This window comes from Xenopus laevis, chromosome 5L (genome assembly GCF_017654675.1).
Source record: "Xenopus laevis strain J_2021 chromosome 5L, Xenopus_laevis_v10.1, whole genome shotgun sequence".
NCBI classification, from domain to species: domain Eukaryota; kingdom Metazoa; phylum Chordata; class Amphibia; order Anura; family Pipidae; genus Xenopus; species Xenopus laevis.
The window spans coordinates 123,512,378-123,530,277 of NC_054379.1; the positions used below are offsets into that span (position 1 = coordinate 123,512,378).

Sequence of the window (17,900 nt, forward strand, 5' to 3'; positions counted from 1 at the left end):
GCAAATTCACTGACGCGCGCATTTTTCTGAACGCTTCCTTTTACGCTAGACTTTCTTCGCCACCTCAGACCAGGCGAAGTGCAATAGAGTAGATAGGGATTGCTTCAAAAAAATTTGAAATTAAGTCCCAAAAAACGCTGGGGTGATATGGGTGATAGGCTGAAAAAGATTGAAATTTTTTTTGGGGCTACCCTCCTTCCCCCCTACATTTCCTAACTCATGTCACCTTAACTATAAAGTGGGCACATGTGTAGTTTTGAAGGTTTCCCAGGCTTGTGTAGTGCTGCTACGTATACTTCCATTGTAAATTCAATTTGGCGCCGTATGAAAATTAAGCATCGCTAGCTTAACTTCGCTTTGCCTAGCGAATTAACACTAGTGCAACTTCGCAACCTTTCGTTTCCCCTGAGCGTAACTTCGGATTTTAGAGAATTTGCGTAGCGCTGGCGAAAATTCGCCGGGCGAAGAGCGGTGAATCGGACGCTGGCGCAACTATGGGAGATGGCCTTCCAGTAATTTGGAGTTTTCTTTATAATGGGTTTCCGGATAATGGAGCCTATACCTGTAGTAGCCCTCTTTCAGTGTAAAACATTCCTCATGCTATAAATAAAGCGTAAATGAAATGTTGCTCACCACTTTCATTTACAAGATACTCTGCTTTAGAAAAGCATAATTTTTTATAAACTGTTAGAAATCTTCAAAGTGTGTTAGTAGAGTATCATTGAAAACCATTATAAGCTAAATATAAGCTAGCAGAATCAACACAGTTTATGTCAACTCACATAAGAGAAAATGACTAAAATGTTAAGTAGCTGATGATGGCATAGGTTCTGCTAGTAAGTAGCACAGTACAACATCTGCACATTTGACTTCATCATGTTTCACTGTCAGTTGTGTCTAAATGCTTGATTTAATCATCATACACAATTTCTAGTCACTGAGTCTCTAACAGAGGCAAATATTTATGTCGTTAGAGAAAGTAGAGACTGATGATTTTCTTTAATGGCCATATTAGAGTTCAAGAATGCATTTTTGAGTGCAAACAAAGACCAGCTTCATTGAGGAAATAAAAGGCATAACAAAACAATAGTGTGATGGCATAATATATCTCAGAATATATCTCAGAAAAGAACTAAGCATTTGTATATCAAAATCAAATGTATCAATATGACACCACATGGCAGCACAGAAACCAGTGCAAATAGCATCATCATTTAATAATCAGCCTTGTAGCATCAACTTATATTACAGATATTGCATTTGCAATGACCCCTAAGCTTAGCTTCTCAACAGCTGCTCAGAGCCCACTAAACATTTGAGTGTCACAGACACTTTCCAAGATGGTGACCCCCTGTGACAAGTTTGAAGTCCTGGATTATTGCTGCTATTGAGAATCTGAAACTTTAGGCTTGTGCAATAAGTTCAGTATATAAAATATGTAATTTTTAGCCATATTCAGTTTTAGGGTTTAGTTCTCCTTTAAGTATTCTTTCTAAGTTACAAGGATATTTCCCAGTATTTTCATAATATTATTTTCAATAAATTTGCTGTTATCATTTTTCACAGGTTCTCACAGAGACAATCCCATTTTTAATGGATTACTTATTGGATCCAAGCTACAGTGATATCATACTTAACTTATTCATAGACATATCAGACTATGAACCACATGCATTGGCCAAGTCACTTTCCACATTAAAAGACACTGGTGAACATTTTCCGGGCCTTATTGGACAGATAGCAAAGATTTATGGAGCAGTGGGACATCTGGATGAGGTATGTCTGTCTCATTCTTAAATCACCAACCATTATACCTAGTTTTACAGAACTTTTACAGACCATGGGCCAGAATCAATTTAGCTAGGAAAAATTTATCTCATGGTTTATGACGTGAAGACTCATGGACGAGATTAAATTCAAGGAGAAAAAACTTTTCTCCAAATTCAGTTATCGTTTTTTCCCCATAGACTTCAATGGAGTTTTCATGTGATAAACCATGAGATAAGTTTTTCTGAATTGAATTGCATCTCAAATTTTCATGTGATTAATATTTCTCTAACTGAATTGAATTTGGCCCTATAAGCGTACAGCTTAAACATTAAGCTAAATTGAGAGCCAAGTTTGATATCATGCATTATGTTGAAAAGTGCCAAATTTTCTAAGTAAACAGGATATTACTTGTAGAATCATTAGTATTAAGGGAGGACAAACAAGAGGGAAGTAGCTGTAAAGGTCCTTACATGTATTATTTTTGCTATGTAATAAGTGACACAATATGGAATTCACCAATAAACATAACTCTGTGATGTTGAAAAATTTATTTTAATGGCTTTCGGATAAAGGCACATTCTAAACACCATAAGAAAGACTTAGTGAGCTTATATTATATTATATGTGTGTATTTACATATGTATATGTACTTCATCTGCAAAATTATTGGCAAATCTGCAATGCCATGTAGGGATGTAGCGAACCGCCGATAATGTGTTCGCGAACGCCGTTCGCGAACACCGGCAAAAAATGCGAACAGTTCGCGAACTTCGAACATCCGAAAATCGTTCGATTCGAACGATCGAAGGATTTTAATCGTTCGATCGAACGATTTTCGTTCGAATCGAACGAAAATCGTTCGATTTTAGCGACCGAATGGTCGAATGGTCGAACGATTTTGACGCGAACGCCTATTGGCGAACGTCGCGCGATGTTCGCGAACTTGCGGCGGACGCGAACAGCCGATGTTCGCGCGAACAAGTTCGCCGCAGAACAGTCCGCGACATCCCTAATGCCATGTTCAAAGAAAAAACAGAGCAAAAACAAGCAAGAGAAAAGGGCCACTGGTATAATAGAAGTATGGTTTGTCATTTTATGGGGAATATGGAAATTATGGAATGCAAAATCAACTCTGAGAGGCAGGATTATCATTGCTGGGTTTCATTTGGAAGGGTTGAACTTGATGGACTTTGCCTTTTTATTCTGATTTAACTATATAACTAACTAAAAACAAAAAAGAACATAAACATCAAATATTATTAACATGTGTGTGGGTTTCTATTTCTATTAAAAACTGCACTAAAACTCAGATACAGGTATAGGATCTGTTCCATCCAGAATGATCGGGACCTGGGGTTTTCTGGATAAGGGTTCTTTCCATAATGTGGATCCCCATTCTTTAAGTCTACTAAATTCAGCTAAACAATAAATAAACCAATAAGGATTATTTACATCTAAGGATAAACTTCAATGTACTGTTTTTTTATTAAAGAGAAAAAGAAAATCATTTTGAAAAATTTGAAATATTAGAGGTTGGCATTCTGTAATTCAGAGCTTTCTAGATAACTGGTTTCCGGATAACAGATCCCATGCCTGTTTATAATTATATAAACATAACAAAGTTTGGATTAAGGAATACATTATTTTGCCAGGTATGTTCTGAAATAAACTTGGTAACTGTCTCAACTGTGTTCACTAAAAGTTAATCGACCTAACTCCAATCCATAATTTTTTTTTTTTTAAAAGTTTTTATTTTAAAATTTTCAAACATTCAACATACACAATATGAATAGTAGAGGTAGAGAGAGAAGAAATAGATATTAGAAAAGAAAGTTGTGAAGGAAGGGGGAGGGGAGGTAAGGTACAGACTGGCATATACATTATATTAGAATACTTGTAGTTAACCTGTTTGTACTTTCAACCAGGTACCCCAGACAGCATCAAATTTTTCAGGGCAGCCCCTTGACAGATAGGTCAGTTTCTGATTTGAGAGAGAATCATTTATCAACTTTTGCCAATATTGCAGTGTAGGAGGGTTAAGCGACTTCAAATGCATTAATATGGCTTTCTTGGCAAAATCTAAGAGCTGTAGGTAACAAAGTCTAGAGTAGGAGCGTAACTGGAGGTCACCCGTTATCCCCAATAAACAATTTTCCGGTGAACGAATACTTGGTAATGCGAGTTTTTCATTCAAGAATTGAAGTACAACACTCCAAAATCCCTGGATTACCGGACAGGTCCAGAATACATGAAACAAGGTACCCGGTTCCTCTCTGCACTTGGGACATAGGTCTGAAACATTTTCATAAATTTTAGCCAATCGGTAGGGAGTTAAATAGACTCTATTCAAGAATTTTATTTGTATAAACCTGTCCCTCATAGAGATAGATAGCTCAGTGACTAACTTGAGAGCGTCCTTCCATTTTTCTTCATCTAAGTCAGGAATATCACTTTGCCATTTGCCCTTAATCCTCTCAAGGGGGGAGGGACCAGCGGTAGATAGGATAGTATACAACCAGGATAGGGGTTTTGTTAGGTCCACTCTATGTAAATATGTCTCTAAGGTTGTCATCTCTAAACTTACAGGTCTCACTGGAAATTGTACATTAAAAGCATGTCTTAATTGCAAATAGCGAAACAGCATATCTGGGTGAGGGTGTACTTCCCATTGTAGTGAAGCATATGTTTTACATTCACCCCCAGAGGTTATATCACCAAGCGTTTTTATCCCCAGCTGTGCCCATCGTGCAATGTCAGGGAGTGAGTGAAAATTAGGTAGGTGGGTATTACCCCACAATGGTGTATAGGGAGACCAGGCTGTAGAGGTTCCCCTGGCTAGTGTTTGAGCCAATCCATAAATTTAACTCATTTATCAGAAAATCAGATCGAAAAAGTTGTGCATCAATTCAAATCATAGTAACTTAGTAAGTTTGGTTGAAAAAAGACACACATCCATCAAGTTGAACATTGATTCTCATCTGCAACTTAGCCTCCTAGACTGCCAGTTTGTCAAGATCGTGTTGCAAGGATGCCACATCCTGGATGGAATTAATTGGGCTGGATAGTTATGTGTCATCTGCAAACACTGATACATTACTTACAATACCCTCCCCTAAGTCATACAAAAACACAGTTTAGATAAGGAGAAATATTTTCAAACTTTCATAACCTGCCAAATTTTGTAAAACAAACATGGTAATTAGGGGGGTGGCCACAGAAAGGGGTGTGGTCAAAAAATTTGCTGTGCTACGTGCGTAAAAAAATTTTTTTGTCTCTCTTTTTACTTCCAAAATGTTGGGAAGTATGCATTTTTTATAGTTTTTATATTTGTTAGATGCAGCTTCTGTCCCCACAGTTTTGTAGTTTTTAAATGCCCTTCTCTTCATTCCTATTAACTTCATTACCTCTGTATAAAGCTACATATTGTTGTTGTTGGTGCTTCTGCATTTACTTTTTAAGGGAAAAAATTGAGAACAGTCATGTAATATCATTTAAATGACAACAATTGCTGTTCTGTGTTTTTAGTATAAAGCATAGTGCCCCAATCTACAGTGTGCTCTGAAGGGCAGTTCTAAAATTTGCTTTTCATAAATTCACGGTTTTTGGTGCCCCAGTTTTTTGCACCAGACATTAAGGGGGTTATTTAGCAATTTCTTTTATTAAACAAAGCTTGACCAAACTCCCATCCACGATTTTACCTTATTTATATTTAAAATAACTAAAACAAAGTTGGGTCAGGAAAAAACTAGATACAATTGAGTGAAAATTTGAATCGTATAAATTTTTCTGGTTTTGCTAAACCTTGCTCAGACCGCGATATCTTCAAATTTGGATAGGGAAACGTGCCATTGGCTTATACATGACCTCGACAGGTTTGAGATGCTGGGTTTTCAGATTCTGGCTTTTTGCAGCATCCGGGTAATAAATCTCAAAATTTCAAGTTTATTTTTTCACGAAACATTTTAATTTTTGCCTCAAAAAGCCTGGTCAGAAATTTTTTTAGTCAATAACCCCATAAATTAGATCATATTATGGTCATTATTGCCCAGGAGTTCAATTACTTTTACTACATTTGCTATACATTCTGGGTCATTAGCAATCACTAGATCCAGAAAATATTTTTTTCTGGTTGGCTCCTCAACAATCTGTGCCTTAAAATTGTCATGCAACAAGTTTATAAAGTCCTAAAAGCTTCTCAATAATCTGGAACACATGCTGAAACCTCTATGCCTAATATATAATCAGAACTCTTCACAATATCATGTGAACTAAATATTTAAGACGCAGGACCATGGCATGGTTCATAGCAGGTTTTTTCTTGTTGTATATTGTATAAATAAATGCATTTGGAGCTATTTCCTTGCTTGAAAATCGGAAGCCTGCAATTTAATTTCTGCTTGTTCTTTTTCTTTGAAATGTAAATAAATAAAGTGGAAAGTGGCGGCAAGTTAACAATTTAAATAGGTGCTCATAGATCTCAGAGAAACAGATTGTGGATTTTCAGGGGAGACTGGAGGGGCCCAGCACAATTATTCTAAATTGTTTCTTAATTTGTTTACATGGCCTGTAATATTGAAACATCACTTAGAATGTGCTTTCTTGATTACAGTTTATTATCTTTGGGAGGTAAATGAAAGAAATTTGTCATTTAAACACTGAATTGATTCCATATTATTTCCATAGTGAAATAATAAATAATGTGCTCTGGTTGTTAAGGTATCACAATTAAAATGCCCAAATATCTTATTTATTGCTTAAAATCTCTTTAAGAAAATGTGTTTTGTTTTACCCATAAATATATGTTTATCTTCCTATCTCTATCTTTCTATTGATCTCTCTATACACATTATTTTATATATATATATATATATATATATATATATATATATATATATATATATATATATATATATATATATATATATATATATATATACACAGTATATTATATTTATTTATAGCTATATATATATTGTGACATTCAGGTAACTGAGACCATAGGCCATGGCACAGTCTTCAGCACAGAAATGGAGTCTGACACTACCTTTCCGTTTTAAATGCAGCTTGGCTGGCTTTAACAAAAACAATGCTTCAGCACAGTCCTGCTTTAACACCCTCACCCGCACTAAAAGGCATGGATCTACACAAGTCCCAGAACCCTCTCTTGGACTCACTCTTGACACTCTCTGTCTCCTTGGAGGGGTTTCTCTCTTCCTCTCTCTAGACCTTTGGAACTCTCTCCAACACTTTAACTCAGTGGGGAATCACCGTCCCTTTCCCAGCTACTTTCACACACGCACCTCCTTCCTACACATTGAGGTTTGCACGGGCCCCTCATCCTCCTCCACTCAAGAAGGTTTCCAGGAGGAAGCACTGAGGTGTAGTCCAATTTATCAAAAAGTGAAGTTAGAGATCGCCACAATCCTCTAGAGTAAACTTCACATTTTGATAAATATACCCCATGGTCTTTTTAAACCTTTAACTAGTTTCCCAATCCACTGGCCTTTTATAGCTGTAAAAAATTGAAGCTGCCCTGTTTATTGTTAGAATGACATATAATTATTCAACAGTAGAAATAAAAGCTACATTTTTGCCTCCTAAAATATATTTATTCACCAGTTAGAAAAAAAGTTTGTAAAAGAATGTATAGCAGAAGCTACTGAGCTGTGTATAGAAACATGGTTATGGATCTTTTTTGTTTGTTTTTATTTTTGATAAAAGGGACTAGGAACATTCAGAACTCTTGCCAATCATTGTAGTGTCTTCAGCACACCATACTACAATGCAAATTGTTAGTTTTCATAATAATCCTAAATAGCACAGCTAAGCAGTCTAACAGACTTGGGGAGATTAGTGTTTTCTTAGGCAACACTTCTTCCCACAGTCCAGCTTCAAGCCACGGTAAGGACTGTTGTTGCCTGCATCCTCTGCTGCTTCCAGACTTCTGTGTCTGAATGGCGCATGTTTTTGCACTTTGCAAACTGCCTTCATGGAAGTACATGTCCCTATTGTCTTTTATACAAACTCTTGAAGTGAATATTCCAGGTGAATTAGTACCAGAAGTTTATTTTTAGTAGTCTCTTAAACACAGGGACATCATTGCATTTGATGTGAGTTTAATGTTTTAATTGGAGTGCTAAGGTTTATATGGGCACATTATTACACTGAGATTATGTTGTCTATCTACCACTATAGTACAGGTATGGAATCTGTTATCTGGAAAGACATATCCAGAATGCTCAGAATTACGGAATAGCCATTTCCCATAGACTACATTTTATCCAAATAATCCAAATTTCTAAAAATGATTTCCTTTTTCTCTGTTGATCCATACCAAAATATAATTAATCCTTATTGGAATTAAACTTAAAAAAATTATTCAATGTTTACATGATTTTCTAGTAGACCTAAAATCCAAATTACAGAAAGATCAGTTATCCAGAAAACCTCAGGTCCTGAGCATTCTGGATAACAGGTCCCATACCCGTGTTTATAAAGAACTCATACCTGTATTAGCACCAATGCCATTTTGAGATTATTTTTATATTCTGAACATTTTGACAAAAATCAGTTGTGTTTGGAGAACTGATCTGCTTCATTGTTTATTGGATTGATTCTAAAAGAAATAGGTATAGATTTATATATTCTTTACAGTGTCAATTAGTATGTAATGCAAAAGAGTGCTTGTACGCATTGTTCCCTTAGACCAGAAATAATGAATTATTGCAACACACTTCTCATGAAAGTTTGTTAGTGGGATACAATGTCCCTTAAACAGAAAGCAAGTTAACAATACAAATAATAGTACTGCACATAGCTTGACAATGCCAAAAGTTAATATATTAGTAGGGTAAAACAGTCTAACAATATCCACAGCTTGTGCAGGTTGCTATAATAGTATATGTAGGAAGTCATAGTTATTTGTCCATTTTAGCTTATGACATTAGAAGATAGCAGATCAATCAAATTTTTCCAGAAAGCCAAAAGATAAGAACATGTCTGTAGCCTTATTTATTTTTACAGTTTTCTTCTGATATCTTTTTTCTAGGGACTTTTCATTAATATTGGGTGTGAGATTCAGCTGTGAAACTATGTTCTATTCTCCTAAACCCCTGCCTCATTGTGATCGTACATATTGCATTGTTCTGATGCTTGCGTTCCACTCTTTTTTTTAAAGAGAAATTTGCATTTGTTGATGCCATTATGTTTTTGTGAGAAGGACAAATGATGAAATCCATGCTCGGGTTCATAGCTCTTTTAAAGAGTAAAATGAGAGGAATCCCTGTGGTTTTGGATATTTGCCCTTTCCTCAAACCTCTTTGTCTAGGTTTAGAAACCAGTTGGTATCCCTAGTAAAGACTGAAGGTTTTGTATCAAAGCCTATCTTTTTATATCTGTTTTTTTGCTTGTCACTACCCTTTATGGCTTATGAAGAGAAGCAGTTCAAGGAGCTGTGTTGGGGTTAAAGTTGGGGTTGTTTACTTTTTTTAGGATAAGATATATGAGGCATGGCAAATGGTTTCCTGTGAAAATAAGTGTTATTAATTTTGTAGGTGATCATATAATATGAGTAAATGCCTTGCTCTCTGATATGGTTGTATTTTATCATTTATCTATCATTGTAATCAACCCATGTCTCATTTATGTCACCTGCTAAGACAAGATTGGTTACGCCTTAGAAGAACAAAAAACAAGTTTGTATCAATGGGGTTTATACATTCACTGTAGTATAGTTAAAGGGGTGGTTCACCTTGAAGTTAACTTTTAGTATGTTGTAGAATGGCTAATTTCAAGCAACTTTTCAACTGAGCTGTATTTTTTTACAGTCTTTGAATTATTTGCCTTCTACTTCTGGCTCTTTCCAGCTTTCAAATGGGAGTCAATGACCGTGACAACTGAAAAACAAATGGCTACAATGTTATTCTTATTGCTACTTATTGCTACTTCTGTTCATAATCAAGCCTCTGATTCAAATCAATGCCTGGTTGCTAGGGTTATCTAAACCCTAGCAGCCAGATAGCTGCTGAAATTCCAAACTGGAAATCTGCTGTATAAAATACAACATAACTCAAAAACCACAAATAATAAAAAATCAAAACAGATTGCAAATGATGTCAGTATATCATGTCATAGATATGAAGTCATTGGACAGGCATACGTGTAGTGTGCTCTGCAATACTGTACAAACCCCTTAATTTAGAAACATAAATAAAAAAATACCTACAGTGCACCTCTTCTGTACCAAGACACAGTAGCCCTTATTAGAACACACCATGTGCACATTAGCTATGGTTGGGAGCAGGCCATTTTCTAAGCAAGCAAATGGCACCCATGTCAGAGCTGTCTAATATGAAAGGTGAAATAAGAGGTTTTTAACAATCATATGATCCAAGGGCACACATACATGTAAGGTCACTTGAGCCAATTACTGTACAAAAATCTGTCTTTTGCTTCCACAATTCTTCCTGTTAAAGCTGCAATATTTTTGGTCAGGTTATCTCTGAGGCATCACAGACAATATAATAACATGGTGGCTCAGGGTAAAAGATGCAATGGGGCAATATTTACTGATATCTATATTCCAGTTTGGTAAAATTCTTTAAAAGGCCACTTAATATGATAAAAACTATCTGTTGGTTAAGTATTTATTCTGGGGGTATAGTTTTAAAACTTGTGGTAAAGGGTTTCCTTGACTTTAAAGGTTAATTAATGCTCAACAAAGAATTACAAACACAAAGATATTCTCTAAAACAGAAGTTATCTTAGCTTGGGTGCTGGCAGAGCCTTGTGGCTTAAAGGTTGGAGACAGAACCAAGGAGGAAACTTGACAAATATTAGTCTATATGCGATATCCAAAAATAAAAAAAAAACATAATTCACTAAGTTCGGGGTTACCAAACCGAGTTTTCGAGCGAAACCCTCCAAAAAAAAACTCAAACATCATGAAGCCTACTAGGTCTTCCAATGGAGTCAATTTTTTTAAAAAAAGGATTGGGTTGATTCCATGGAATCTGCTGAGTCTAAAGTTAGGATCAAATTATTGTATGCTTTGGTCGGTTGTTTGGATTGTTTAGGAAAAGCTGATGTGTAGAATTCCTGTAGGATCAAGTGATTATGACCTTTATAGGACAGCATTGTGTATAGCAAGTAAAGGTGTTTGGGCAAGCACAAAAAAAGGCAGCATCCACTCAAGAATGAGAGGACTAAGTGGATCAGAAGTTGATGTGAGTAAACTTGACTGAGAAATATGCAGAGCAGTGACCTGAAAGCAAATGTTTGCTTATACCCTAGCTAACTGATGTTGGCAGGGAAATCACAGTGAAATGCTTACAGCTGGAAAATAATGTACAGTTGTACATACTGTATATATATATATATATATATATATATGTATATGTATATATAAACGAGTATTGGAAAAAACCGCACACAAAGGACTTGTATGAATGAAAAAAGCTAAATTTTATGACCTGAGGAAGGCTCTAGTATCAGAGCCGAAACGTCGTAATAAAATTTTGCTTTTTTTTTCATTCATACAAGTCCTATGTGTGCGGTTTATATATATATATATATATATATATATATATATATATATATATATATATATATATATTGCCTTGAAATAATAAAGAAAGATTACTAGCACTTATTCTGAGTTGCCCATTGTTCTGTATATATCAGTAAGGTAATATAGGTTCAAATTAATCCTGATTAGTCTGTGATTACATATATAAACCTGCATGTTATTGCAATACTTTCATTCATATTTCAAAAACTTTGTTTTAAGATTAAGCTAAAGCTTAGCTGTTATTCCTACCATGCCTGTACCTGTGGAAAACCATTATTGTTTTTTTCCAGATATCAAAATGGTATTTCACCTGTAAATTCATTTAGATCTACACAATGTTAGTCTTAGACAATTTGCAACTCTTCAATTTTTCTGGTGCTTTTTGAATTGTTAAATTTTTGGTGTATTTTAGTAATCTCTCGAAAATGCTTTATGCATGAAGAATTTTTGAGTGATTTCAAGATTTGAGTGTTTTGCCAGAGACAGTTCTCAGTATTGTCTATGGCAGGACATTTTCCTCAGGCAACAAATAGCACGGTGTGTCTTTTTCCTTAGCTATCTTCTGCGCCAATTCTGTCCAAATTCTGTGGTACAGAGGACTGGAATTTTTCTGGCCTACATGGTGGAGGGATGAAAATGGAAGCCAATGTTAACCACTCCCTGTTTAACCACATAAACTTTAAACCATACCCGTGTTACCTCAAGACATTAAGGACCATTATGGTTGGTGCTTATTAAACACCTTAGGGACCCCCTAACAAACTTCCAGAACAAAAAGCTTTCAGTCTAGAAGATGACTGAGATATGTGTGAAGTGCCTCTAGAGTGACCTCTAGATATTGACAACTAGTAAAAAATACAGGATTATAGAACATAACTTTTAGTACAAAATTAATCCGGGTACTGGTCCAATCTTGGAGTTTGGAAGGAATTTTTCACCCTGAGGCAAATTGGAGAGGCATCATTTGAGGTTTCTGCCTCAATGGACATGACTCTTTTTATATTTAAAAAATATATCAGAATTAACAATAATCTTAATAGTTCCTTATATGACCTCTTATCTCTGATTTTGCATACAGATATTAAATCTGTATATTTACTCCAGGTGAAATGTGCAAGAGCACTAAAGGGGCCAGGAGTTTATGTAAAATGGAGTGTATTTTGCACACTGCTTTGGAGATCATAAATAATCCCTGATATATTTAGTAACGATGCATTGGACCTTTTTCAGCAATATTAAAACCCTATTTTTTCAGCAAGATAAATGCAACAGCAAAAAGGTTCAGTGATTAAAAGGACAGTTTACACCTAAAAACACCTTTGCTAAAAATGAACACAATGAATAGGACTTCTTTGTGTTTATGTACCCATTACTTTGAACCACATGGGCTACTGACCCAGTGGATTGGCTTTAGGCATATATTGCAAAGAGTGTGTATATGCATCTTTACCAAAATGAGCACAATTTTTCTTGTGATTTTTGCACTTGTATTTGCTTTCAGAATTGAGGCATTAAACTTACTGCAGCTTAATAAAAAAAAAAAATATATATATATATATATATATATATATATATATATAGGGAATAGTGACACTCACAGGACTTTTCTGATGCAAGAAAATAATTATTTATTGAAATAAATAATTCAATAAATAATTATTTTCTTGCATCAGAAAAGCCCTGTGAGTGTCGCTATACCCTGCATTTATACTTGTTACACTATTGCTAGCAACCGGGCATTTTTTTAGGAAACAGAGTGGGACTTGAATATATAATATATACACACACACACATATATATATATATATATATATATATATATATATATATATATATATACAAAGCAAAAAAGATCAGCACTCACAGGTCTTAGAAAAATAAAATAAAAATGATTTATTAAAGAGCATGGACTAACGTTTCGGCTCTTCCAGAGCCTTTCTCAACTGATCGCGCACCCAGGCACGTTTATTTTGCTGGCATCCCTTGGAATTTATATATATATATATATCTTTGTCTTGTGTATTACTGAAGCAGATTTATATTAGTCTAGAAGGGAAAATATTTCCAGAACATATAATAATTTGTTTCCTAAATTATTTCATTATTCTGTGTAAGCAGAATTATAATTAAATGGTTTTCAAGGCAATTGTATGAATTCTATTAGTTGGCCGAATGTCAATTCCTTATTAAAGACTGTACTTCACCTTAGCTGTGCAAGCAACACCACATCCATTTTTGCTGCTTATTTAGAAAGTGCCAATGTATTCTACACTTTAATTTTGGTGCGTTCCATGTAATGAAACAGGGCCAGAGACGAATAACTTTTTCTTTGATCTGAGAATGACACATCGTTAAATATGATATTATAATGCAGACTGCTAAAATGTAGACTTCCCTAATTAAGGTTCATTATTTGATCTAATTTCAGCAGAAGAAAGGGCTCTTCCACATACTAATCTACAAAAGAAACAAGGACTAGGTCATTTCATGACATAAAATTCAAGAAAAACAGAAGCTAATGTCCGAATAAACATGGTTGTCTGTGAGTGTTACATTTTCAAAGTCTTGGATAACAGGCCAGGAAGTAATTAAATGTCAGCTCATCACTTGCAAAGTTGAATTTGACTGAGACCAAATTTAGAACAGGTCACTTCCTTTTCTCATTAAACCAAAGCCAAAGTATTCTTATTTACTTCTTATTTTTCAAAATACAGAGGCTATATTTAGTTTACTTTCTTGTCATGAAGACATCTGAGTAAGTAAGGTATCCCTTCAGAACATACTGACATTCAGCTTAGCTGAACAAGTTGTAATATTAGAGTGTACTTTATTACTCCTTGGACCTTTTCCACTTACTGTATAATTACTGTGATAGATGGCACAAACACAAGGCGTTTCGAGTAATGTCAGTGCTATTGGCTACAGGCCTTTTTACAGCTTTTAAAGGGCTCTATTTTCTACAAGACTGTGTAAATAATGCCACCCTGTCCTATTCTAAAACTACAGCATAGTAGTATAGAATACAGTATAAGGTACATATGTTAGTTAATAAAGGGCTCTGACTCAGTGTGGGCTGATTCTAAAAGATTACTTTTTCATTGAATTTGGCCTTAAACAAAATGAATGCAATCTGATACAGAGAATCTGTTGTGTTTGTGAAAGGCATTAAAAAGCCCCTTCTTATAAATTATGGAAGTTTAAGACTGATCAGTAGTGATGGGCGAATAAATTCGCCAGACATGAATTCTCTTGGAATTTCCTCATTTCACCGAAATCTAATTAATTGGCGAAACTGTGGTGTCAATTCCCCGGTGAAAGATCTGCTGCGTCAAAAAATAGCGCATATAAAAATTGTCACTCACGTCAAAATTATTTTGACGCCCATTGACCTCAATTCTTTTTGCAAATTTTTCGCCATTTCGCGAATTTTCGCTGTAAATGGTGAATAAACAGCACTGATCAGTCAAGTGTGGCCTGTGGAAAATCAAGGGTATCATGTTAGCCTACATAAATGAGACTTGCCAATAAGAACGCCAGTACAAACTGTAAAACACACTTCCTTACACACCTTATTAATATACAGTTTTGTTTATAAAAAAAGTCATGAGGCTTGTATGAAGGAAACCAGAAGTTTGGGTAAAGAAAATTAATAGTTTGTATTGTTTACAAATGTAGTTGAGTAAGTAAATTATGTTTAAAAAGCAGTAAAATATATGGTGGCATCCATATGGGTAGTGAAAGAATACTTTTCATAAAAATAAACTATGCTGTGCTGTGTTGTATTAACCAGAAAAGAAAAAGAAACAACCCAAAGAGTTTTCAAAGAGAGCTCATGAATATAAGAACAACAAAAGGAAAACGTTGCCTGTTTGGACTGTTTTATTTGCATTTGTTTTGAATCTGTATAGTGATAAAGTGCTTTATTCCTGTGCATAGTTATATACATAACGACGAAAGCTTGTCTTCATGTTTCTGTAAGTCAGGCAGAAGCTGTGGTTGCCATTTGCCAAATGGAGATGTCATCAATTCTAGCACGCCAATGCACCCTCTGTTGATAACAACATTAGTACGCAATTCACTTATCAATGTCAATTGGCACCACCCCTAGTGGAACCCTAGAAATAGTGTCACATTCAGGCTAGTGGTAGCTCCAGGGTTCCCCTGCCTCATTATGTGCGATTATATGAAATTCATCAGAGCAGGTTGGGTGATCACATTGGACATTTGAACCATAATGCCTGTTCTGGTGACCCATAATATTAATCAATTGGCTACATTTTCACATTTATCCAGTATTGCCATCTTCTTTCTTTCTTCTCCTTTAAGCGTGCGCACTATATTTGGCTATTACCATGGCCCCCCCTTGATAATGGCTTTTTGCTACAACATAAGCAGGTATCCTTTATATAGCCAAGGATCCCCCAAATGGAATTTGAATTTCTAAAACTGACACAGTTGTATGTATAAGTTGTAATGTAAGCGTTAGTTAAAAATACTGAAACACACTGCACTCTTCATACTTTATGGACATAACATACCCTTGCTTATTTAAAAAAGAAACCCAGTGTGGAAGTACAGTTTATTTATAGAGTATGTGAATCACTTGGCCATTCAGTCATGAATATTCTCATTCATTATCAAATATGTATGATAATTACAGTCTGTTTCCATGCATATAATACTAAAACCACTAGCTAGATTGGCGTGCAATGTGTCAAACGTTATTTAAATCCAACGTTTGGCAAATCTGGTCAGAGGGATTCATATTTCTAAGCATTTAGACTTAAAGAAAATAATGTATAATCTGGAAAGGCTGAGAGGAATTTGTGGCTGGTTTTTCGTGAGTCCAGACCTGCGGGATTTATTTGAATCTCTGCCATAAAAAGCTGAACTGTGCATTGTTCCATGTCCAAGAGAAATGGGTAGGTTGTGTGATATCAGAGGAACTAACTGGCATATCTGGGCGAGGGTGAAACAGCTCTGATATGGGATGAATGGGCTTTTGAACGCTGTGACTTTTAAAAGAGGGCGATAGTGATATAAACCTCTACGACATGTTTTTATAGCTAGCCAAGTATTACATAAGCCATTTCATTGACTGATGTAACCTGTCTGGATGGACTGATAATGCTTAGTGGCAAATAAAATATATATATAAAATATAATGTTAATAATTCCTTGACTGCTATTGAGGCCCTGGGGTCCTCAACTCGTGCACTTAAGTGTAATGTAATGTTTAAAATGATATCACTTATAACAATATAAATCCTTTCTATGGCTATACTTTTTTAATGCTTAGAATGAATCATATACATTTTATAGCTAATACAATGCATTGTAACAGGGCTTGTAGAGGTCATTATTCTCTCTAAAGTCACCATCACTCATTTAACTAACTTAGATACAAATTAACAGAAGCACAATGACCTCCCGAAACGAATGAGACATTTGCTTTCATTACAATAGAACCATCAAACTAACTGATGACTAGTTGGTATTGGTTGCAGCACTGATGTAAATTTCCACATTTCTTAGTAACTAGAAATGTTAAAAGCTAAAGGGCAGGTAGCACAGAAAAAGAAGTAGTAGTGCTCACGCTCAAACTCCAGCAGCATTAGTGGCTTTACACCACTGACTATTTATATTATGAATGCATATAGGTTAAACTAATCACAAACCGGTATCTGTCAGTCCTTAGAGGTGGAATATGGACCAACTGATCTTAATTTGGATCTTAATATACAATGCTTAATGTTTCAAGTATGGATTTTTGCAAATAAAAGCCTTTTAGCTTGGCCAGTCATTAAGGAAATCCTGTGTGAGTTTACTAATCACAGTTTACTAATGCCAAGTTTTGTTTGGCATGAAACCCCGCATGATTAGTAAACTCATGCAAGGCTTCAGAAAAGATTTCTTGTGCAATTTGTGATTGTTAAATTTCCAAATAAATCGCTGTATACCTCAAGACAAAAAGTAATATAGTGTATTCTATTCTATCTTTAGATTACCACCAAACGAGTGTTCAGCAATCACTTAAATCAGTGCACCCCAATGGTGCTACTAAAGTGATGCGCGGCGAAATTGTTTTGACGCACGTCTTTTTTTTTTATGCAGGCCGCCATAGAAGTCTATGGGCGTAATTTTTTCAGCAAAAAAATTCGCCCATCCCTATTACTAAGTCATCTTGCAGTTTTGCCTTTCCCTCACTGGCTGAGGTATCCGTTATTCAAAAAGCTACAGTTACAGGAAGGCCATCTCCCATAGACTTAATTTTTTCCAATTAATTAAAATGTTTTAAAATTATTTCCTTTTTCTCTGTAATAATAAATCAGTACCTTGTACTTGATCCAAACTAAGATATAATTAATCCTTGTTGGAAGCAAAACCATCCTATTGGGTTTATTTAATGTTTAAATGATTTTCTAGTAGACTTAAGGTATCCAAATTACAGAAAGATCCATTATCCGGAAAACCTTGCTCGATAATAAGTCCTTTACATGTATATGTACAATATATACTATAATGACACAGTCTTACAACTGTCAGTAAAGGATGGGTAGAG

The 17,900-nt window shown here is 35.2% G+C and overlaps 1 protein-coding gene across 1 annotated transcript in view; it reads left to right on the forward strand.

Moving 5' to 3' along the window:
• LOC108716215 (ventricular zone-expressed PH domain-containing protein homolog 1) overlaps positions 1–17,900 on the forward strand; it is a 213,532-nt gene that overhangs the window by 49,723 nt on the left and 145,909 nt on the right. The window contains exon 6 of the mRNA XM_041563355.1: positions 1,567–1,776. Within this exon, the coding sequence (XP_041419289.1) occupies positions 1,567–1,776 (210 nt within the window). The remainder of the gene's footprint in view (positions 1–1,566; positions 1,777–17,900) is intronic.